Source organism: Hypomesus nipponensis, chromosome 10 (assembly GCF_054491055.1).
Source record: "Hypomesus nipponensis isolate SF chromosome 10, ASM5449105v1, whole genome shotgun sequence".
Taxonomy (NCBI): domain Eukaryota; kingdom Metazoa; phylum Chordata; class Actinopteri; order Osmeriformes; family Osmeridae; genus Hypomesus; species Hypomesus nipponensis.
This window is the reverse complement of record NC_140370.1, coordinates 17280001-17304072: the sequence shown is the minus strand read 5'-3', so window position 1 is coordinate 17304072 and position 24072 is coordinate 17280001. Positions and strand designations below refer to the sequence as shown.

Below are 24072 nucleotides of genomic sequence, written 5' to 3'. Positions count from 1 at the left end.
CCAGGAAACAAACACACCAGTTAGACTACCTTAAACAGCGTGAAACAGCTTCTTTTCTGCATCACTGATTTAATTTGATGATTCTATTATATTCTATGATATATTGCTGCACGTATTGTGTTATTTTATACATTTAGATTCGGAACGTAGTCAAGGCAATACACACAACAACATTAATACAATTTCGAGGTATTTTCGGCCCTACTTGTAAACTGATTACAATTCAGATGAACTGTTATGGATAATATGAGGTATCTTATGATCGCATGCTATTGAATTATACAGCAATCAAACTTTTGAGAAGTAGGCCTACAGCAGGCATTAGAGCGCTGTGAGTATTGACATTACTGGACAGCATGTTTCCTCAAATGTGAAGCACCTCCGCCCTCTAGTGGTGAAAGAGACACTGCCGGAATGAGACCTGGCCATGGTGACAAATCAATTGGCTTTATTAGCATTACAGTTTTTTTTACAGTCGCTAGGACCCATTTCTCAATACGTAAGTCACTTTTTCAAAACTCTTCACACAGTTCTCCTAACCAACTTTCAACTCGGCACAGCAGTTAATTTCACATTCAAAATGCACTAAAACGTCCAAATCACTTCATAAAAGTCTCAAATCAACTCATTCTTCCATAACAATAGCAAAGGTTGACAGCCAACAAACATACTTTGTCACCCACAAAACAATGACCTAAAAATCACTAACAACAGGTAGCATTATACAATGTTTTCTTGTGTAAAACAAGGACACCTCTCTACTGTTTAGAATTCATTGCAATATATGTTACTGGAATGAATCAGACATGATGCAGCATGCTTCAATATGTTGTATATCTTTCTTTTTTCTCACTAATTCCAGAATTCAACGATGTGTATACACATCATCCACTGATACAGATATAATAGGAATGCTACTGTAATCTTCTGCATTTGGCCATAGGTTCTCATCCACATCACATTTTATGTCATCTAGGGCAATACACCTAGGAAAGAATATGCCTGATCCATCCCTGGCAATGTCCAGGCATCCAGCATTCATTGCGTCCAGGAGGGACGTTTGATCATGTGGATGGTGGACATACAGTAAACCTTCCACCTCCATAAGGAACATAATGATTCTATGGGGTTGAGGAATGGAGAGTAAGGTGGGAGGAAAAGTGACACCATTCTGGGATGGGCCGCAAACCACTCAGTGACTGCACAGGAGTGGTGACATGCCACATTGTCCCATACAAATGTTGGCTGATTTCCTCTCTCTGCATCCCTTTCCTCACCTGGCACAACCCTTCCGAAGAGATCATTTTATAGCATTTAATTTTTTGATTCAAAATATATTTAATTACAACATTACTGTAGAAATGTAGCAAATTTCTGTCTTATTCAATTTTGTATGATGTTATTGTTTTGAACTGAAGTTTAACAGTTTTGAAAACAGTATGTAAGCATGTGCAAATTGGCCTGTAGGTAGCCTACATACAGTTTTGGCAGTTGTTGTGTTGAAGTGAGAAAAGAACGAATATAATTTGAAAGAGGTAGTCATTGAATGCATTTTGTGCCAAAGCAATGATAAATGATCCTCAGTTTAGCCCACATATACTTCTGTTGTGCTCACTGCGTTTAGAGTTTTGAACGTGACCTAAGAATTGAGAAATGTGTCAGCGACGGTAAAAAAAACTATAAGAAACAAATGTTCATATTGCCAAAGCAACGGTGGAGCCACAGAAACAGTATTCATTCCCTTACTATGGACATCAGTATACGGTGACAGTGTTGGAACCTTAACAGTAAACAGTAACCAGGGTTACCAGGCCCTTGGCGAGACTGACAATAACAGACCATTTTTGCTAAACTTAACCAGAATAAGGGTAAAATAATTCCAAAATATATATGAACGGTTTGAAATGCAAAAACACAGCATGCTTGATTTTCAAACCTTTTAAACTCTTGGCTACAACAGCAAAATAATTATAAACAATATTTTTTACTGTAGGCTAATCCCTGTATGTTTTAAGAAACGCGAAACAATTCTGGTTGAGATGTCTTGGTTTTGTTTAAAAAAATACAGGAAACCCAGACATAGGGGCCTACATTTTATTTCCACTGACCTAAAATTTGCAAGTGAAACGGTCCAAGACAGAGAACAAGACCGGAGTCCTTGATTGAGCGAAACCACGAGTTTCACACTGGTCACGGTCGTTAGGAAACCTGTCGAAGTCATGCAGTGGGCTTGGCTCATTTCGGATCACTGTTTCGATTGAATCAGTGGCAATTTAATGGATGCAAATGACTTAGCGGAACTTTGTGGGTGGCGAATAACAAACGTCCAGAGTCATTAATGTGAAAGATTTCTACTTAGAAATTCTCCATGCTTCGCTTAGTCGGTAAGTGAGTTTGTCATACGGTACATTCCGCAGTCCGTTTGCGCGCGCTTCATCGTCGTCTCGCGCCAGGCTTTTGTATTCTACCCCTCCAGGAGTCGCGGTTTCGCACGCTCTCAGACGAGCCAATCAGCGGCCGTCAGCCGGTGTAGAACGCGTCTAGTTCAAGGTCTCGTTGCTATGTCTTCAGGCCCGTTCACATGACAGGTGAGTTTGCATAACTTCCTGCAGGTGGTTATGTATTATAATGTTTTAAAATGTTTATTACAGCATTAGTTTTCTATGAATGATAGATTTGCTGTTCTTTGAGTCACAAAGGTGACTGACAAACCTTGAAGTGCTGACACTCAACTAGAGATGTTTCCTGGTAACGGGAACGTCTATGCCGAAGTAAAATGAAGTGGTCGCTTATCATGCATACTTTTTAACGACAATCCAGTCAAATCCCACTAAGGCATAGAGCTACATGCATGTAGAAACTTAGCAAAAAGTCATATTATCCGGCTTCAGTGTGCTGACTTCTATATAGTTAAACTTCACAGTCTGTCCACTGGCTATAGGCAAAGGACAACCTAGGCTCGTCTACTAGTTTCGGTCTCTAATTTGCCCTGACTTAATCATTTTCACTCTGAATGGGACCTTTGATTAATCAATGTAGCTCGTTTCTCACCTCTCGTCCTGCTAGCTAGCAGTCTCTCAGCTGGCTACTGGCACCGCCTCCTAACAACGGCCTGGCCAATCAGAATATATGATTTCTGTTGCTGATCTCTTTTCAGCCATTCGGCGTCCAGAAATACCATGGCTAATTAGCATGTGTCCAATGGTGTTCTACATGCAAATAAGTTATTGTTCTTGGGAATTTTATGAGACTACCCGAGTCGAGAGGAGTCAGTTTACCCGTGAACAACAATCCAAGTACACTATTGAGAGTTTTGACCGCTCGAAGCGAACCGGCAATAACATTTTTGACCGTCAATGGTGGATTTGGAGTTTATGTGCAAGATGACATTTGAAGATCTAACGGGGGATATTTCTGCAGAAAGGTAAATTGCACTTTTAGTAAATTGGTATTCTCTCAGGAAATCGGTATCTTGCGAACTGGGATCACTACTACAGAACTGGCCGGCTATCTTTAGCGAGGTGGATGCGCCCATGCATTAGATATGCGCTATACTTGGACTTGGTGAATACGTACTGTGGTCACTCAGTCAGCTCTATTTGTAGCCTAAAACCGTAGCAAATATACAGTACATGTAGCTAATATACATGTTAGCTAATATCAGCATGTCGGTATTGAGCTTGTTGCAACTTTTGACAATAAAAAATTACGCCAGCTTTTCTGTTGGCTCACGAGACGCATGGTGAGCGAGCCTATTCTGCACTGTACAGACAGTACAATAACGTTACGCACCGGTGTCAGGTAAACTTTCTGAAAGCTTACTTACTTACTTAAGATATTATTTGGAAGATCGGTTGATTTGACAACATCCTATTTTTTTTAAACTGGAGAATGAACTAAAGAAAGACATGCATTAAAAAATGAATAAGAAGTTAGTCCGGTTTCAGCTTGCATATCGGTCAGTTGGGTTCACTTCGGTCGCTAGCCTGACGTTGCTAGCTTGAATTGCTAGCGACTATAGTTGGGTTACTTAATGGTCGTTAGGTATCGAAGGCTAGTCCTGACATGCTACTTGCAAGAGGTCGATTATTGGCCATGGATTAATTTATATATGACCCATCGTTTTTCTGTTTCAGAATGGACTCGGTGGCGAAAGCTTTGGAGGAGGTTCTCAGTTCTGCATTACCACAAGGTTGCATCACTGTCGGCGTGTACGAGGCAGCAAAGTCGTTGAATGTGTAAGTATCGGTCACGACTAACCCACACAAAGTTAGAATTTTCTATCAACCTAGAATCAGAAAATGAAACGAACACTACTGAATTAATATTTAATACTAATGATGAGTGTGCTTCTTCTCCCTCCAGCGACCCGGATAACGTGGTTCTGTGCGTGCTTGCTACGGACGACGAGGACGTGAAGGATGTGGCGCTTCAGATCCACTTTACGCTTATCCAGGCGTTCTGTTGCGAGAACGACATTAACATCCTGCGGGTCAACAACACCCACCGCCTGGCCGAGATACTAGGGGGAGGCAAACAGGGGGGAGAGCCCCTGGACCTTCACTGTGTCCTGGTAACTGTAAGTATCCTCTCCTTACGCTATTTTCATGTGCGCCTTTTTGTGTTTTTATCACTACATTATGTGTTGTCAGGCGTATACATTATAGCTGGTAAAGATACAAGTCTGTAAGTCTAGGATTCAGCCGTTTCAGACATCACAATGCACAAGAGGGCATGTGATGTTCTTCTCAAGTCCCCCCCCCCCACACACACACACACACTGTTTTAGTGCTGCATGTGAGTTTCAGTGGTGGAGGGGAGGAACTAGCCAGAACATGCCCAGATCACGTTGTAATCATTGACTCACTGAGTCACTCTCTCCCACATGAATTCTGTGCAGTTTCAACACTGGAAATAACAAAAGCATAAATGCACAATCATGCCCTGTCAATTTAGGGAGGGACACTTAAGAGCAAATTCCTAGCGTGCTGAGCTTACATGAAAAACGATTTCAATCAGTTAAAAAAATAAAAAATAAAATAAAGAGCATTCTTCCAGTGTTACGTAGCTGAGTCATCTCTATATCAGGCTGTGTCCTCATTCCTCTCCTGTCTCTCCTCTCCCCCCTCTCCTCTCTCCCTCTCCTCTCCCCCCTCTCCTCTCCCCCCTCTCCTCTCCCCCCTGTCCTCTCTCCCCTCTCCTCTCCCCCCTCTCCTCTCCCCCCTCTCCTCTCCCCAGAGCCCCCACTCCTCAGCCTGGAAGGACCCAGCCCTGAGCAAGGTGAACCGCTTCTGCAGGGAAAGCCGCTGCATGGACCAGTGGGTTCCCTTCATCAACCTCCCGGAGAGATGAGCTCCGGCACCAGAAACCACCATCTAGAACCTGGACCTGGACCAGGCCGGGACTGGAACCACTCTACACCCCGGGGAGAGGGGCTCCCTGACGGACTCTACCCCAGAGAACAGCGCCCCCTACCTCCCAGAGGGGTTGGGGGGGTTAAAACGACAAAAGAAGAAAAAAGGGAAGGAACGTCGATTCGAAGGAAGGAGTGAAAAGTGACGTCCTCCAGGACGGCTGCAGTTGGGAATTCAAGCGCCATGGCAACCAAGGTGTTACCATGATGACAAGGAACTTTTTTTTTTTTTTTTAAGTGTCCGGGCGTCAGGAACTGGAGAAAAAAAAAAGATGTAAACGAAGTCCGTGCTGTTTTTTTAATTTATTTTTTACTGAATGTGATGTTAAAAACAGACTTGTGCCAGAGGGGGAAATCATGTGTGGAAGCTGGGAGTCGCCACTTCACCTTTGGTTCAGACCGGGCACAGGTGTGTCCTAACAGGTGTGTCCACAGTCCAGAGGGCCACGATGCATTAACTGGGAAACAGAGCACTTGTCGAAACACTGGGTGTTTTTAAGATGATTCATTTTTATATATATTATTATTATTCTCCATTCACACTGTTGATATGGTCAGTTCTTGTCATGATTATTTAAACCGGGGGAGATAAAGGGAAGGGAAATGTCATCCAATGATAGGAAGGATATGAGGATACAGAATACATTCAATGTTTCCAATTTTCCAGTTGTTTATTTGAACTTTTGCCAGTTGTTTATTTGAACTTTTGCCAGTTGTTTATTTTATTTTCGAGTAAAAAGTTGTGAATACTTTTGTTGTGAATACTGGTTCATTTTATTTACAGTTTTAAGTTATTTCCTATGATATTTAAGTGTATTTATGTTTAACATTTTCTACTATTATCTTGCAGCGATCTCTTTGCAAACACATGTATTATTGTGGTCAATAAAAATAAGTATTTTTTGGAGTTGGAACTCAATTGTCACTCATATTTCTGGAAGTGTAACAAAGCCTAGTGACCCTTGACCTTCCTGCTGCAGAGTGATCACATACAGGTCACTGGGGTCACACTGGCCTCTGTGACACACACATTCTGCTGGGGGACAAAAGCCCCCTCCTGTCGCCTGGTAGTTCTGCTGTATCAGCAGGGCTGAGTTCATTCATGTGGAGATCCTCTATCCTCCCTCTCTACTCTTGCCTCTCCTCCCTCCCTCCCTTTTCTGTCCTCCATATCACTCCTTCATCCTATTTCCTCTGCTCCAGCTGCAGAAAGACAACAGACAGCTGTGGATGTTATTCAGACTCAGAGCAGCGTCGAGCTACATAGAAACGGGTGAAGCTCTCTGCCTGACGCAGAGATCTATAGAGCAACATAGGGCAACATCCCTCCACGTTTCACTGTACCCAGAGCTGTTGTAAGATACAAGCAAGCAGGGGGGATTTCATGCTTATTGCACCGATTGCAATGTGTTGCGTTACACAAGCAGAATGCTGTGAGAGATAATGCAGTTCCCTTTGTCCCAGTTCAGCACCTGCTGATGAGCTCAGCTGTGGGGGTGGACAGGGGAGGGAGGGTGAGGCAGAGGGAGGGTGAGGCAGAGGGAGGGTGAGGCAGAGGGAGGGTGAGAGAGTTTAACTTTGAAGCTGCTGGAGCAGACTGGCTGGGGGAAGCAGGTAGTGTAAGGGGGGGGGGGCAGAGATAGAGAGGAGGAGGGAGAGAGGGAAAGGGGGAAAGGGGGAGCAGTGAGCTGGGTGGACTGGAGCCCCCTGGCTGGGGAGTTACCCTTCATGGCAGCAGGAAGGGAGGGGGAGGGAGGAGAGAGAGAGGGAGCGTAACTGCAGTCGGGAATTTCTCAGTTTCTTATGCATGCTGTGAAGTTGTGTAAGCCACCCGCCACCCCTCCTCCTCCTATTGTGTGACATGCCCACAGATGACGCTGGCCGCCTGGTGTCGAGGGTTGATGATGTCAGAGCCAAAGCAAGGCAGGTATTCCCCTCGTGACTCAGTGTTGTGTTACGAAAATAGAGCAGAGGGCAGAGAGAGACTCTAGCTCTACCCAACCCTTCCTGACCAATAAGGAGAGAATACTCCATATAACACTATGCCAAGTTCATTGTTAAATAAGTTCAACCGAAGGCATTCCAACAATTTGGACCTTAACCCTGGCCAACCCTTTTCATTCTTGTACTGGTTTCAGACTTACAGACACCTTGGACTTACAGCAACAGCAGTCAGCAACAATCTGACAGCTGGTTAGTTGGTCAGTCAGATTCGGTGAGTGAGTCAGATTCATTCAGCTGGACAGTTCTTTAAGGTCAGTTGGTTAGTTAGAGGGAGGAGGGGGAGAGAGGAAGAGAGCATGGGCGGACATTCCGGGGGACATGACCCTCCCATCCCCCCTCCCATCCAAATATTATTTGTCGTCCCCCCAATAAATAACTGCACCCCTCCTGCGCCCCTCCTGCACCCCTCCTGTACCCCTCCTCTACCCCTCCTGTACCCCTCATGTACTCCTCCTGCACACCCTGCCACTCTCCTCCCTACTTCTCACCTCCCCTCTTCTCAGCCCTTTCCCTGCCCCCCCCACACCAGCACACTCCCCTGTTCTGACAGGGTATGTGCCCCGCCCCCCCCCTCTCTGCAACACGATGACTGTATGACCGCGCTGCTGGCTTAGACAGGATTACAGTCATAGCCACAGCGCTATCAAGGCGCCTTGCTACATAGCCACATAGCTTCCAAGGCGGGAACATCATACCACATAGCATAGCAACATGAGTACATAGCCACTCACAGGTACATAGAGCTAAAGCTACATAGTACATAGCTACAGAACTGTGTATACCCGTACCATGTTTTTAGGTGATAGGTGAGATAGCTAAATGTCTGTGGTACATCTGTCATACACACGCACATCAATGTAACATCTTTTTGAAGTCGACTTCTTCATAAGCTGCACATATTATTTGTGCTGTGCTTATCATACCATTTCATATTATTTGTCTTAAGTAGAAAGATATGGGAACTAACAAAGTACAAATACTTTGTAACTGTACTTTAGATATTTCAGGTATCAGTACATCACAATTAATTTTTCGGACAACTTTTTACCTTCACTCCTAAATCTTGTTATCGGGTTCACCATGTCAGTATCCATTTATGTTTTAAATACATTTGTCATGAATAATTTGTATATTTGTTCTAATCTCAGCAGCAATTCAGCCCTGAGAGGGAAAAACACATCGTTATTTTTGCTGTACTCAGTGCTTACTGGGATCCTGTTGACATATACAATCTTTTGTGGTATTTTGTTTACTTCAGTCTCCCAGGTGCTCAACCAGTCGAATATCTGGTTCCCCAGTCCATCACAGCCCTGAAGTCACCCTCAAGCTAACCTCTGCTACACCCTTGCTACACCATGTACCTCGCTACTGTTCACATATAGGCCTATACCTTTATGATGACATTGTGTTGATGAAGCACTCTCTCACTGCACGTATGTTTCTACACTATTAAGATGATTACAGGTGTGCTGTACAATAAGCAAGTGTGCAACTGGTTGGTTAATGACAGTCTGTGTGACGACAGTAGGTATTGTGTGTGTTCAAGTGTCTGGGTGACAGCTATCCTGATCATGGAGCGTAAGTCTGCATTATTTAAACAGCAGATTCTGTGTGTGTCAAAGACAAACTTTTTCAAGGTACAGTAAAGTCTAGCTTGTTTCATTAATTTAATTAAAAATCGAAAGTTCATGGAAAGTGCTTTACAAATCCAGTTGGTTGGAAGGTAAAAGTTCAGTCATTTTGAAAGAAAGGAAGTGAACAGAGTGAGAAAACCTTGCTGTTGCTGTTTCGCCAGCAGCTGGCAAAGACAAGGTTGTGAGGACGGCAGCAGAGCGAGGGGAAAACATCACGCCATGACGACCGATCCCAGAATAGACTCTTGGTCTCTCCAGGAGCGGAAACTGGAATTTCTGCAGTTTCTATTTTTAGACGCCCTCCTCTCCCCTCCTCTGTTCTTTATCCTCCTCTGGGCCCAGACAGGCTGGCTGTGGGGTTACGCCTGTTGTGTGTGTGTGTGCCTGTGTGTGTATGCCTGTGTGTGTGTGTGTGGTGGTATAAATACGAGGCTGATGGAGCAGACATGATGAAAGGAAACAGAGTAAGGCCACAGATAACTCCTGAGTACTTTCCCCTCCTCTCCCTCCACCCTCCTCTCCCTCCACCCTCCTCTCCCTCCACCCTCCCCTCCTCTCCCTCCACCCCTGGCACCCTGCCCACCTCCTGCCTGCCAACTCAGCCAACTAACCCAGAGAGCCTTCTCACAGTCTATAGACCATAACACAATAGTGCATGGAGAATAGCCTTTTTGACACAATAGTGTATGAAAGATGGTGAGGCCAAGGTTGTAGGGAACAATGCTTGAAGTCCTGGAAGCCTTGATCTTTGACCTGGTGGTAGTTGTCTCCCAGAGTCGGTGTAGTACAGTACTGTAGTAGTACTGTAGTACTAGAAGTATTACGGTAGTGCTGTAGTAGTACTGTAGTACTAGAAATATTACGGTAGTGCTGTAGTAGTATTGAAGTACTAGAAGTTTTACGGTAGTGCTGTAGTAGTACTGTAGTACTAGAAATATTACGGTAGTGCTGTAGTAGTATTGAAGTACTAGAAGTTTTACGGTAGTGCTGTAGTAGTACTGTAGTACTAGAAGTATTACGGTAGTGCTGTAGTAGTACTAGAAGTATTACGGTAGTGCTTTAGTAGTACTGTAGTACTAGAAGTATTACGGTAGTGCTGTAGTAGTACTAGAAGTATTACGGTAGTGCTGTAGTAGTACTAGAAGTATTACGGTAGTGCTTTAGTAGTACTGTAGTACTAGAAGTATTACGGTAGTGCTTTAGTAGTACTGCAGTCCCAGCCAGGTTTTTAGGTGTGACAGAGAGGGCAGGGAGAGGGGGGGAAGACATGCAGCCAAGTGCCCAGGTTGGAATCGAACCCAGGGTGCTGGGGTAAGGCCTAAGCCTATACCCTTTTATGGCCAGCCTCTTGAAATCTAAGACCTCAGATCTCCAGTCCACACGTTCATACAATGTTGTACTATTAATACTAATGGTTTTGTTTCAGACTCAAGCAGGGTTCCACACATGCTGGCTGAAGTGCATCAAGTACCCACGCGATCAAACCCAATCAAGCAGCGTCATCAGTTGATTAGCGAGAGAGTGATTTCACCACAGGTTTGACATCAGGTGTTGGAGTTTGAGTCCTCAGAGCTTCCTGTTAGAGGAAATGACTTCCTTCCTGGACGATCCGCTCCTTTGTTCTGTAAGAGGCAGCTGGTCAGACTGGCGCACAGAGAGGGTGAAAGCTAATGAAAGCCACGGTAGCGACATGAAAGAGACACAACGCTACTCCTGGTAATAATAAACAAAGTTTAATAACACCAGTACGAGAGACTGCTTAACACAGACAAAGACAGACACAGAGAGAGACAGAGAGAGAGACAGAGAGACTGGTGTGGAAAGAAAAAAACCTCATCTGACATCACCAGGTTTAGTTTACTATGAGTTACACACAGACCAGATGTCACTTGAGTTTACACTGGAGGGGGAAGTTCTCGCAACCGGTTTTAATTTTCTTTCCTTGTTAACTACGCTAGGTGTTTGATTAGTTTCACGTTTCTGAAATGTTTTTTCCTTTTTTGTTTCGTAACTTTAATCTACAATGGTCTTCCTTCTTTGCATGAATTCCCTTCGCTACTATAGCAGAATAACTAGCTCACTGCTAGCTAGGGTCTAGTGCTATAGAATTGTTTGGTGCTATAGTTGCTCGGGGATAGCTTGATGCTAACCTGCTGCAGCTTGGAGCTTAACTGTTGTTAGCTAGACGCTAGACACTAACACGTTGTTAGCTTGGTGTTAACCTGTTGCTAGCTAGACGCTAGATGCTAACACGTTGTTAGCTTGGTGTTAACCTGTTGCTAGCTAGACGCTAGATGCTAACACATTGTTAGCTTGGTGTTAACCAGTTGCTAGCTGGGCGCTAACCTGATATTGGCTTAGTGCTGCTAACCCAGATTTGTGTCAGTCTGTTAATAAGGCTCCTGTTCATCAGACTGACTGCTTCTGTAAGGCCATCAGTGGTAACATGTGGGACATGACACTTATTGATTTACAATTTGTTTGCATTGATCGCTAGGTTCATAATGTACAATGCTAGAAAAGTAACAATATTTTTTAGTTTGTTGTGGTTTTAAAATAATTTCAGTTTTTAGCACACTGGAATACAGGGTCATAAAGAACAGAATGTCAGTTAGCACCGATAGGTTCACACACATTCAGGCATATTTGTTATTTTTTCTTTTACCTTTTTTTCCCCTCCAAACTTTGACAGAACTATGAAGACAAAACCACATGGCACAATTTAGTCACAAATCTCACAGTCATGTTAATTAATACAGACATGTTGATTATCCCCCAAAATTAAAATAAAACAGCTTCAAGCTAATAATGTTCTTCAAAGCGCACACACGCAACTTCCGTCTAATAAGGCTTTGAATGTGTGTTCAAATGTATTTGAGTGTGTGTTCGATTGTCGAATCACGTTTGTGACTCATGACTAAGTGTGCTTGCACTGACCACAGACAACTGAGTTGCTAACAGCTAATCTCCCGCGGTGCCGAGGGCATCTACAGCTGCCTTCTCCAGAAGTAGCTGATTACACACGTCCGTGACGCATAACCACAGCAGCACAGCCTGGACACTGCCCAGTTCACACACCCAGGACTTCACAGAACACCTGTACTGAAAAGGATCAACACGGAACAGAGTCCAACTGTGTTGTACAAGCTGTACACACACAGCCAGGGTTTAAAGGGGGAATTCAGTAGGACTTTGTCGTTGTCATAATGGTTCTTTATGATGCATGGAACTCCACTGTCTCTTCAACGGAAGACCTGAAGTTCTAAATGGCACCGAACGTTCCACTGGTTCTGCTATGGCATACTGTCAACTACAAGTACTTTAACACACTGATTCACAGGGTTGAAATCACACGCATGTGAAAATGACACTGCTTGCAGTGCTGCAGCAACCCCACGTGTGCTTGAGCACTGCTGCAGGTCCTACTGTCGTTTTGAGCGTGTGACAGGCACAGTATCACTTGCACCCAGCTTGTAAAACACCCGTAACTCCCTGATAGAGTTCTACAGAGGGACCAAACCCTGCACTACAAGAAACAAACAACCACTCTGCTGTCTACAGTCAAGGTTCTTCCCTGGAACACGTTGCGACAGAATCAAGAAGTGATCGTAATACTCGTGAGGGTCGACAGTGACGCAGCACTTTTCATCCTTCACGCGAAGGGGCACCGCGGTCAGGAGGGAGAGGGTTTCCGTGGAAACTAATAACAACTTCTGACAGGATCACTCATGACCGGTCGGCTTGGAGACCCCTGTTGCGGAAACCTTGGTAGATCTCAACAAACAAACAAACAATCTAACACCAGGTTCTCACGATCTGCTTCCCTGGGTCACCTGTGGGGGAGGGGGGGGGCTGTTTGTCCCCCCCGCCTCCACCCTGTTCACAGAGAGCTCACTAGTTAAGATCTTGATGTCAAAGACACGGTAAGGCTTTTCTTGTTTTTGTGGTATACACAGTGACGAGGGCAGCTGGTCTAGTTGCAGTAAAAGAGCTGGAATGGTGCTAGCAAGCTCACAATGAGGCATCAAGAAAATGGTTCAAAATATTAGTAAAAAATAATTGCAATAACACATAAATAACGAACGATGGACTTTGTAAATGGAGGTGGAGTGCACCCGTCTGGTGGTGTTGTGTGGGAGGGGGGAGGGGGGAGGGGGGAGAGATTGTACCTTTAACGGTTACTGTGTCATGGTTTGTGATTTCAAAGACCATGTATAGATTTACAAAGCTATACATGATGAGTTTACCACAAGGGTTGGGCCTAGAGATTCAATGGAGTGATAATGTTAAGATCACAGTTCTTTCCAAATTATAATCATAATTAAAAATAAAATACAGAAAGGAACATGAAAAAGCCAACCATTCAGCCAGCTAACCAGCAAGCCAACCAACCAACCAATTAACCAGCAAGTTAACTAGCCAGTCAGCTAAGCAGTGAGCCAGCCAGTTAGCCATCCAGCTAACCAGCAAGCTAACCAGCCAGCTAGCCAATCAGCCAGCAAGCTAACTAGCCAGCCAGCCAACCAGCTAGCTAACCAACCAGCTAACCAGCCAACAGGCTAACTAGCCAGCCAGCTAGCCGGATGCTAGCAGACACAGTGAGGACTAGAGGATGTTGCAGGGCTTCTTGTCCTTGAAGGGGTTCTCTGAGGTGGGGATGCCCATGAGGAGGGGGTCGTATTTGCCGTGTTCTGTGCAGTAATGCATGAGGTCTGCAGAGGCCTTGGACACCTGTAGGACACGAGCAGAGGCAGGCGGGTCAGACACGGGGTGTGTGTGTCTGTGTCTGTCTGTGTGTGTGTGTGTGTGTGTGTCAGTGTGTGTGTGTCTGTGTGTGTGTCTGTGTCTGTGTGTGTGTGTCAGTGTGTGTGTGTGTGTGTGTGTGTGTATTTGCATTTGGCACATGTCCTCAGGGCCTTGTGTACATATAAAGAACTTGAGGTTCTGACCTCAGTAACAAAGCAACAGGTTGCAGGTTTGAATGCCCCCATGTACGGTTGTTGCTACCTTTATCCTCTCGATGCCAGCCTCCACCCTGAGCTGCTGTACAGTTCTCCTGGCCTGGGTCACGCTGCTGGAGCTGGGGGGCTTGGACGACATCTCTGCCTCCTCTCTGGAGGGACAGACAGGTGGAGAGACAGACAGGCTCACTACAGAGAGACAGACAGGCTCACTACAGAGAGACAGACAGGTTCACTACAGAGACAGACACTACACCTCTGAGCTGCCTGACCAATTATTGCTCGTCCTGTCAATGCAGACCAATGAGAGAGGAGTTTGACCTTTCACCTCTCCAGTAGTATCCTGGGTTCCAGGTCTCTGACCTATATAATGACACACCAACACCTAGCAGGTAGAGAGGAACACAGCATAAGGAGTGTTTTGTCAACACTCATCTCACATCAGGTCCTATTCTCAGGTACATTGGGAGATTAACCTGGAAGTGAGCCTGGAGGTCAATTTAGAGGTCAACCTGTTCTCAGGTACACCTAGAGGTTTTCGTAAAATGTTTGTGGACGTGTGTGTGTGTAAGCACAGGTGTGTATGGGTGTGTGCACGTGCATGTGCATGTGCATGCGACTTCTTTGAAAGATGTGGTAACCTCTTCAATGACTGCTGGGAACTGTTCTGTTAAAGAGGAAGTGAGTGTGTGTGTTTGAGTGTGTGGAGACCCAGTCTCTCAGCCTATTCTCTCTGCACCTCAAGCCTTTCTACAATAGTGTCTGACCCCTCATCACACACACACACACACACACACACACACACACACACACACACACACACACACACACACACACACACACACACACACACACACGTGCACACACACACACACACACACACAAGGGGGTGCACAGTTAACACCCCGGTGTTGTCTCCCTAATATCTGACCCCCAAGAGGGAAGGAACCTCCATCCTGCTGGGGCAGTTAAGAAGGGGCAGTTAAGAAGGGGCAGTTAAGAAGGGGCAGTTAAGAGGGGGCAGTTAAGAAGGGGCAGTTAAGAAGGGGCAGTTAAGAAGGGGCAGTTAAGAGGGGGCAGTTAAGAAGGGGCAGTTAAGAGGGGGCAGTTACGAAGGGGCAGTTAAGAAGGGGCAGTTAAGAAGGGGCAGTTAAGAGGGGGCAGCAAAGAAGGGGCAGTTAAGAAGGGGCAGTTAAGAGGGGGCAGATAAGAAGGGGCAGTTAAGAGGGGGCAGTTAAGAAGGGGCAGTTAAGAAAGGGCAGTTAAGAAGGGGCAGTTAAGAAGGGGCAGTTAAGAGGGGGCAGTTAAGAAGGGGCAGTTAAGAAGGGGCAGTTAAGAAGGGGCAGTTAAGAAGGGGCAGTTAAGAGGGGGCAGTTAAGAAGGGGCAGTTAAGAAGGGGCAGTTAAGAAGGGGCAGTTAAGAGGGGGCAGATAAGAAGGGGCAGTTAAGAAGGGGCAGTTAAGAAGGGGCAGTTAAGAGGGGGCAGTTAAGAGGGGGCAGTTAAGAAGGGGCAGTTAAGAGGGGGCAGTTAAGAAGGGGCAGTTAAGAGAGGAGAGGGTTCTGAGAGTGAAGGAGGGGAGGGGCAGCACAGCTGTTGTCATGGCTGCTGGTTCTGCTTGTGATAATGATTATCCAGGGTGATGGGAACAAGACTGGATACTTCCTGTTCTCATACACTTCCTGCCCCTGCAGTTTCACTGGCCTCTTCTCTCTCTCCCCCTCCCCTCCCCTTTCTCTGTAGGTTTCTATTCCTGTCTCTCTCTCTCCCACCCCTTGCATTCAGACTGTTCCTCCCGCCTCTCTCTGTGTCTCTCTCTGTCTCTCTGTCTCTCTCTCTCTCTCTCCCTCTCTGACACACCCTACATCCTTCACTGGCTCCTCTTATCTGTCAGCAATGAGGGGAGCAGGAAGTGTGTCTTCCCAGGGGTCTGGTTGTGAGAGGGAGTATAAAACAAGCACACCCAGAGACCACGTGCAGCTGAGAGGCCCACAGCTAGGTTGTCTGTCATTCTCTCTCACACACACACAGGCACGCATGCACATTACACACACACACACAACCCCCCACCCCCCAGAACCCCACTGCTTCTCCAGTGTGCAGAGTTCATACTATGCTGTTTTGCACATGAAGTTTGTTGAGTTTGGGGAGAGGAGCTGGGAGGGGGGGCTTGTTTTCTGTCCTGGACTTTGCTTTTCAGGGACAAAATGTGATGTTCCCAAGTAAAAATAGTCCAATCTCTCCCCAGGAAACCAACACGATTCAAGCACGACATGGTTCAAATCGCTGTTGTTAGTTACAACGTGGAGGGGGGAGGAACGAAAGGACAGTAAAAAGAAAAAAGAACAAATTCAATATTTTCCAAGTACTTCCCTGTGAGACACACACAGAGAAGAATACTCTTTCCAGGCAAGACAAGTTCCTGGTAGTGCCTCACACACACAGACACACACACACGCGCGCCAGCTTGGCAGAGCAGAGCAGAGGAACACAAGGAGCTTTTCTCTCCACTTTTCCCCAGATGATTTTAGAGTTCAATGTCATACAATGTGCCATCTGATTCAACTCACAATCGCCGCAGGTCGACTGTTGCGTTTCACAGGATAAGTTAAATCAAGTGTACCCAAATGTATGCAAATGGGGTCAGACCAGGGTCTGGGTGTGGGCCAAGACGGCGGAGGTTTCCAGGATCTCCGTGTCTTCCCAGAAGCCCCGGGTCTTATGTCTGCTGCCTGTCGCTTCCTGGATTGGGGTCATTTACCAACAGAGAGTGAGACTTGAAGTGGACGGCAGGGGAGACGATGCAGGTGGAGGGAGGGAGGGAGGGAGGGAGGGGGGAGGGAGGGGGGAAGGGAGGGGGGAGGGAGGGAGGGAGGGAGGGAGGGAGGGAGGGAGGGAGGGAGGGGCTGCAAGGAACTGAAACCCAATAACTATTTCCTGGTCTTACAGGGTTCTCGAGTGATCATTCATTCATTCATGCAGGGGAGGAGAGAGGATGAGAGAGAAAATGAGAGAGAGGATGAGAGAGAGAGGATGACAGAGAGAGAGAGAGAGAGAGAGAGAGAGAGAGAGAGAGAGAGAGAGAGAGAGAGAGAGATAGAGATAGGTTGAGGAGAGAGGAGAAGAGAGATAGGTTGAGGAGAGAGAGGAGGAGATCCTGTGATGTCCTGCCAACCTCCCTGACCACGACCACTACCCCAACACCCCCACACTCACCCTCACTACCCCCTCCCTGTGTCCTCCTCCCTGTTCACCACCAGAACCGTCCCCTCCCTCTCTCCTCCACCCCTAGCCCTCTCTCTCTCACCACTAGTCTAATTGAGTTTCTATGGTAGGGCACCACCCTGCCCCCCCCCCCCCCCCTCCCCCCCCAGACAGGGAGGGTGGAGCCCACACAGTCACAGTACGTAGTCACACACACACACACACACACACACAGGTTACTGTATGTCCATCTGGTTGAGACAGAGTGACTCACACAGTGACTACTACAGTTGCGGCTGTGAAAGCACATTCATGAACAGTGTGTTTGTGGTTCACAGTAAAGCGATGGGTCGACTCTGTTCAGTCTTGTAGGTGGTCCTGTTAAAGTATGAAGGTCTGTGTGTGTGTGCACATGTGTGTGTGTGCACACGTGTGTGTGTGTGTGTGTGTGGAGTGTGTTTAAGAGCGGTGGGGTGGTCTCTGTCTGATCCTAGGTGGCAGAGAGTTTGTGTGTGTGAGAGAGAGTGTGTGTGTGTGTGAGAGAGAGTGTGTGTGTGTGTGAGAGAGAGTGTGTGTGTGTGTGAGAGAGAGTCAGAGCCTATGGCAGCCACTGTACTGTTGTTGAACTACAGACACCCTGTAGGTCCGGGGTCTCAACTGAGAATAGAACCAGAACCTTCTACACCCTGTGTGGTCCTCAGGGTCCTCCATGAACAGGCCGGTGTGTGTGTGAATGATGGGTGTGCATGTGTGTGTGTGTTGCAGTGTGTGTGTTGCAGTGTGTGTGTGTTGCAGTGTGTGTGTTGCAGTGTGTGTGTGTTGCAGTGTGTGTGTTGCAGTGTGTGTGTGTGTCCTGGGAGGAGACACACGTCTGTCTCTCCAGTCTGAAGTTCAAAGCTCTCGCCAGGCTGCAAGCCAACAGTGGTCTCTCTGTAAGGCTCTCTCTCTCACACACACACACACACACCGCATAAACACACACATACACCGCATACACACACATCTCTGATCTCCGTCTGTCCTGTGCTGAGCAGTAACCAGCGACACGCCTGTTTTCCTCACATGAAATCCCTCAAGTGGCACATCAAAACTAGACCTCGCCCACACAGAGGCAGTACGAGTGGAATCTGACACTCTCAATGTGTGCAGCACTCTAGTCTGCAGGTTAAGCAAAACATATTGCCCCCCTACACACACACACACACACACACTCTCTCTCTCTCTCTCTCTCCATCAGCTGTCCGTCAGCAGTTTCTAGGTGAGTGAGGGTAAGCTCACAACACCTCTGCTACCCCTCTGTTTACTGTCAACACACACACACACACATCAGCCAGCTCTCCGGGTTTCCTGCTCCTCCACACACACCCACACATCAGCAGCCTCTGTTTGCCATGCTGCTGAGAGTCTGTGTGCGTGTGTGAAAGAGAGACAGAGTTGGAGAAAGAGAGAATTGGAGAAAGGGAGAGTTGGAGAAAGAGAGAGTTGGAGAAAGGGAGAGAGTGTGTGAGAAGCGAGGAGGAAGAGTGGAGCTTCGTCCAGCACCAGGATGACATCATCATCTTCCCACCAGCCCCCAGACGCCCTCTAGCCTGCCTGGCAACCGCCGTCGTCAGGCCGGCTGGGAAAGGGCACGCGGGCCGGTCTCTGGTAACCCGTGGCGATGTCACCCCACACACACAGGCTGCCTCGACAGCAGAAAACGCCAGGCTGGCTGGGAGGAGCTGGGGATAGATGTTCTCTAGAGAACTACAAACTCACCCCCTATCCCTCTCCTCCACCTTCCTCCCCTCTCCCTCTCCCTTTCTCCCTTCTCCCTCTCCCTCTCCCTTCCTCCCCTCTCCCTTCCTCCCCTCTCCCTCTCCCTCTCCCTTCCTCCCCTCTCCCTCTCCCTTTCTCCCTTCTCCCTCTCCCTCTCCCTTCCTCCCCTCTCCCTTCCTCCCCTCTCCCTCTCCCTCTCCCTTCCTCCCCTCTCCCTCTCCCTCTCCCTCTCCCTTCCTTCCCTCTCCCTCTCCTCCCAGACTCAGTAATACTACAGTACATTCTCTTCTATTTCGGCCAGACAATGTGTTATTGTTAGATAAAGTGACTCCATTCACTATTGTGTGGAACACACAGAGTCATCCAGGCTGGAGAGCCCAGCAGCTGAACAACTTGGTGTTTGTGCAGCTCCAGGCCATTACAGGATAGGTTTTGCCATCGACACATTTGATGATGCATGCAAGGTTCTGTACGATATAGAGAACAGCACGGTCCTGGACATACAGTGAGCGCTGTGTGTGTGTGTGTGTGTGTGGAAGGGAGGGGGGGGGGGGGGTATGAGTATGTGAGGGTGTGGATGTATGAGAGTGAGAGAGAGTATGTATGTGTGTGTGAGAGAGAGGGAGGATTATAAGTAGTACAGGAATGTTGCCCTCTTGTTTATCTCCCACCTCCTATGGAAAGAATGACAGACTCTCTCTCTCTCTCTCTCTCTCTCTCTCTCTCTCTCTCTCTCTCTCTCTCTCTCTCTCTCTCTCTCTCTCTGTCTGTCTGTCTCTCTCTCTCTCTCTCTCTCTCTCTCTCTCTCTCTCTCCTGTCTCTCTCTCCCCCTCCTTTCCTCCTGTCCTTTATTACGCCGTCTCACCCAGGCTACCCCAGCCCCCAGGTGACTAACAAAGTCAGAGGCAGAATGAGATACACATTCATGCACACCCCCTCTCAGACCTCCTGGAAGCTTTCTTGCATCAAACACAGGAGACAGAGACCTCACAGCCCTGGAGGATTCAGCAACACCAGGTCTCATCTAGATGAGGCTCTGGGGGGTGGGGGGGTTAGGAGAGGCTGGGCGGGGTTAGGAGAGGCTGAGCGGGGTTAGGAGAGGCTGAGCGGGGTTAGGAGAGGCTGGGCGGGGTTAGGAGAGGCTGGGCGAGGTTAGGAGAGGCTGGGCGGGGTTAGGAGAGGCTGGGCGGGGTTAGGAGAGGCTGGGCGGGGTTAGGAGAGGCTGGGCGGGGTTAGGAGAGGCTGGGCGAGGTTAGGAGAGGCTGGGCGGGGTTAGGAGAGTCTGGGCGGGGTTAGGAGAGGCTGGGCGAGGTTAGGAGAGGCTGGGCGGGGTTAGGAGAGGCTGGGCGGGGTTAGGAGAGGCTGGGCGGGGTTAGGAGAGGCTGGGCGAGGTTAGGGTGTTGAAGTTCATGTCAGTGTTTCAGCACCAGCTCCAAAACCAGAGCATTAAGATGTGGTTAGTTAGATGTGGCTCCACCACACAACAAGCAGCAAGCAGAGGAAAAGAGGGAGGGGAGGAAGAGGGGGGAGAGAGAGTGGGGGGGAGAGAGGAAGAGAGAGAGGGGGAGAGAGAGGGGGGATGGGGAGAGAGAGGGGGAGAGAGAGGGAGGGAGAGAGAGGGGGGGGAGAGAGGAAGAGAGAGAGGGGGAGAGAGAGTGGGGGGAGAGAGGAAGAGAGAGAGGGGGAGAGAGAGAGAGGGAGGGAGAGGGGGAGGGGGAGAGAGAGGGGGGAGAGAGAGAGGGGGGATGGGGAGAGAGAGGGGGAGAGAGAGAGGAAGAGAGAGAGGGGGGAGAGAGAGAGAGGGAGAGAGAGGGGGGATGGGGAGAGAGAGGGGGAGAGAGAGGGAGGGAGAAAGAGGGGGAGAGAGAGGGAGGGAGAGGGAGGGAGAGAGAGGGGGGAGGGGGAGTGTACAGAAGAAATAAAAACACCAGGAGATTCTGACATTAAGAAGGAGAATTAGAGCCTTTCTCTTTTGATGCAACTGTCCCTAACTGCCAGTGGTGTCTGTCCCTAACAGCCAGTGGTGTCTGTCCCTAACAGCCAGTGGTGTCTGGGTAGTGAAACTGTCCCTAACAGCCAGTGGTGTCTGGGTAGTGATGGTTGTTATCCAAGCATGAGGGTGTGTGTGTTGCTCCAGGGCAGTGAGCCAAAAGCTCCATAAACCTTACAGCTATTGTCTCCTTCTCTCCCACGTCACTCTCTCTCTCCCCCACGTCACTCTCTCTCTCCCCCACGTCACTCTCTCTCTCTCTCTCTCTCTCTCTCTCTCTCTCTCTCTCTCTCTCTCTCTCTCTCTCTCTCTCTCTCTCTCTCTCTCTCTCTCTCTCTCTCTCTCTCTCTCTCTCTCTCTCTCTCTCTCTCTCTCTCTCTCTCTCTCTCTCTCTCTCTCCGTGACGCAGGTGGTGTGGTGGTCGACTGAGCAGCAAAGCTCTCACACATCTCTGTCAGGAGAGAGTCAATAAACAACACGCCTGTCTCTCTTTCACTGCCTCTCTCCTCCCCACACCCAACTCCCTCTTTCCTCTCCCCCTATCCTCTACTCCCTCCTCCTCCCTCTTTCCTCTCCCCCTATCCTCTCCTCCCTCTTTCCTCTCCCCCTATCCTCTTCTCCTTCCTCCCTCTTTCCTCTCCCCCTACTCTCTTCTCCTTCTGTCCTCCTCTTCTCTATCTGGGGCAAGAGAGAGAAAGACAAATAACTGGAAAAAGAGCAAGAGAGAGAATGAGACTATGAAAGAGAATTGGAGAAAGAGAGACGGAGAGAGAATGGGTTATTACCGGAACGTCATCTAGAAAACGAAGAACAACAAGTCAAACGTCATCTAGATTCTAGTTTTGTTTTCCAGGAAAGAGGGAAGGTGAAACCTGCTGGGTAGAGGAGGAGAGGAGAAGAGGGAGGAGGAGAGGATAGGGAGAGGAGAGGGAGGAGGAGAGTAGAGGGAGAGGAGAGGGAGGAGGAGGAGAGGAGAGGAGAGGGAGGAGGAGAGGAGAGGGAGGAGGAGAGGGAGGAGGAGAGGAGAGAGAGGAGGAGAGGAGAGGGAGGAGGAGAGGAGAGGGAGGAGGAGAGAGAGGAGGAGAGGAAAGGGAGGAGGAGAGGAGAGGGAGGAGGAGAGGAGAGGGAGGGGGAGAGGAGAGGGAGGAGGAGAGGAGAGGGAGGAGAGGGAGGGGGAGAGGAGAGGGAGGGAGGGAGGGAGGGAGGGAGGGAGGGAGGGAGGGAGGGAGGGAGGGAGGGAGGGGGAGAGGAGAGGGAGGAGGAGAGGAGGGGGAGAGGAGAGGGAGGAGGAGAGGGAGGAGGAGAGGAGAGGGAGGGAGGAGGAGAGGAGAGGGAGGGAGGAGGAGAGGAGAGGGAGGAGGAGAGGAGAGGGAGGAGAGAGGAGAGGGAGGAGAGAGGAGAGGGAGAGGAGAGGGAGGAGGAGAGGAGAGGAGAGGGAGGAGGAGAGGGAGTGGAGAGGAGAGGGAGGGAGTAGAGAGGAGAGGATAGGGAGGAGAGGGAGTGGAGAGGAGAGGGAGGAGGAGAGGGAGGAGGAGAGGAGAGGAGAGGGAGGAAGAGAGGGAGGAGAGAGGAGAGGGAGGAGGAGAGGGAGGAGAGAGGAGAGGGAGGAGAGAGGAGAGGGAGAAGGAGAGGGAGGAGGAGAGGGGGCTCTGTTCAGTTCTCCTAGGAGAGGTCAGGTCTCCTGTAGATATCATCTGAAAGTACCTGACTGTCTAACTTTCTCAAGTCATCTTGCTATGTTCTGTTAGTGTACTGTGTTGTGTGTGCGTGGGTGTGTCGTCTGTAATCAATATCCTGACCCTTTGCCAATCTCCCTCCAGGTCGACTTACCAAGGACTTCCAGGTCAAATGTCAGCTGGTCAACTAGGTCAGACCAGAGCTATGGGGGTTCCCATGGGAACCATGCCCAGTATACCCTGAGAACTTAACACTGAGAAACTCTGTCTCTCTCTCTTTCTCTCACGCTCACACACACACACACACACACATTCCTGGAAGGCCTTGTCAGCAGACAAGAGGGTTTCAAGAACCATTTACAAATAACATGAACTCCTTGGCCGGGCTCAATCTACTGTATATTCTCCTTCAGGTAACTCCACCCTTCTCCTCCAGGTAACTCCACCCTCCTCCTCCAGGTAACTCCACCCTCCTCCTTCAGGTAACTCCACCCTCCTCCTCCAGGTAACTCCACCCTCCTCCTCCAGGTAAGTCCACCCTCCTCCTTCAGGTAACTCCACCCTTCTCTTCCAGGTAAGCCCAGGTACAAACAGCAGTCAGTCACAAGTGAATGACTCGGCAGTTGGAATCTTGCCTTCTCTGAAACCACTTGTGTGAAACGGTGTTGTGAGACTCGGTCCTCCAGGGAGGACGGCTCCCTGCCTGGGCTATGATGTCATGGCTGCAGGGGGCCAGAGGTCCCAGCAGCAGAAATCACATGACAGGAAGTGAGCACTCCTGACTCCAGAAGTCAGGTGACCATGTCATGGAGGAGGAGCCCAGAGACACATGTTCTTACACCATGTGACAAAGATTCTGTTTCTAGTTTAACTTTTCTTATAAAAAGAAGGGAGGGGAGGGAGGGAGGGAGGGAGGGAGGGAGGGAGAGAGGGAGGGAGGGAGGGAGGGAGGGAGGGAGGGAGGGAGGGAGGGAGGGAGGGAGGGAGGGAGGGAGGGAAGGGAAGGGAAGGGAGAGAGGGAGGGAGGGAGGGAGGGGAGAGAGGGAGGGAGAAAAGGATGAAAGAAGGAAAGTGAATGAGAGAAGGAAAGAACAAGCGAAGCAGGTTCATGCTGGGGGACGCGAGACCTAGCGCGTCAGCAAATCGTCATCACGTGTCAAGGTACACCCTCCTAATAGGGCGGGGTATATAGCAGGGATCCCAGGTCCTGCATTGCTAGTGCGACACAGACACTCTCGGTCTCCTGCGGCCTCCACCTCCCCGGCCTCCTCCCTTTTGTCTGGTTTTTATTTTTCTTCTTCCTCAGGGGAAATGCGTCGCTGCTCTCTGCCCGGATGTCGAGACGGTGTCTCAGGAGACGGTGTCTCAGGAGACGGTGTCTCAGGAGACGGTGTCTCAGGAGACGGTGTCTCAGGAGACGGTGTCTCAGGAGAC

At 48.7% G+C, this 24072-nt stretch overlaps 2 protein-coding genes across 5 annotated transcripts in view; one reads left to right on the top strand and one right to left on the bottom strand.

Moving 5' to 3' along the window:
* Nucleotides 1-1826: 1826 nt before the first annotated feature.
* On the top strand, nt 1827-6327 carry gadd45aa (growth arrest and DNA-damage-inducible, alpha, a). Of its 3 annotated transcripts, none has more exons than XM_084707680.1 (4): nt 1827-2588; nt 4137-4238; nt 4366-4579; nt 5239-6327. In XM_084707680.1, the coding sequence occupies exons 2-4, from the start codon at nt 4138-4140 to the stop codon at nt 5350-5352; spliced, it is 429 nt and encodes a 142-aa protein (XP_084563806.1). In that variant the 5' UTR covers nt 1827-2588; nt 4137; the 3' UTR covers nt 5353-6327. The 3 variants fall into 3 exon arrangements, with proteins under 3 accessions (XP_084563806.1, XP_084563804.1, XP_084563805.1); XM_084707678.1 differs by lacking the exon at nt 1827-2588 and adding an exon at nt 3257-3424; XM_084707679.1 differs by lacking the exon at nt 1827-2588 and adding an exon at nt 3756-3801.
* Nucleotides 6328-10762: 4435 nt separating this feature from the next.
* The window catches only part of gng12a (guanine nucleotide binding protein (G protein), gamma 12a), a 23920-nt gene continuing 10610 nt past the window's right edge, over nt 10763-24072 (bottom strand). The window contains exons 2-4 of one of the 2 annotated variants that reach the window (XM_084707145.1): nt 14341-14397; nt 14059-14164; nt 10763-13782 (exon numbers count right to left, since the gene is read on the bottom strand). In XM_084707145.1, the coding sequence (XP_084563271.1) occupies nt 13657-13782; nt 14059-14151 (219 nt within the window). In that variant the 5' untranslated portion in view covers nt 14152-14164; nt 14341-14397 and the 3' untranslated portion in view covers nt 10763-13656. The remainder of the gene's footprint in view (nt 13783-14058; nt 14165-14340; nt 14398-24072) is intronic. The other variant, XM_084707144.1, reaches the window with a different exon arrangement.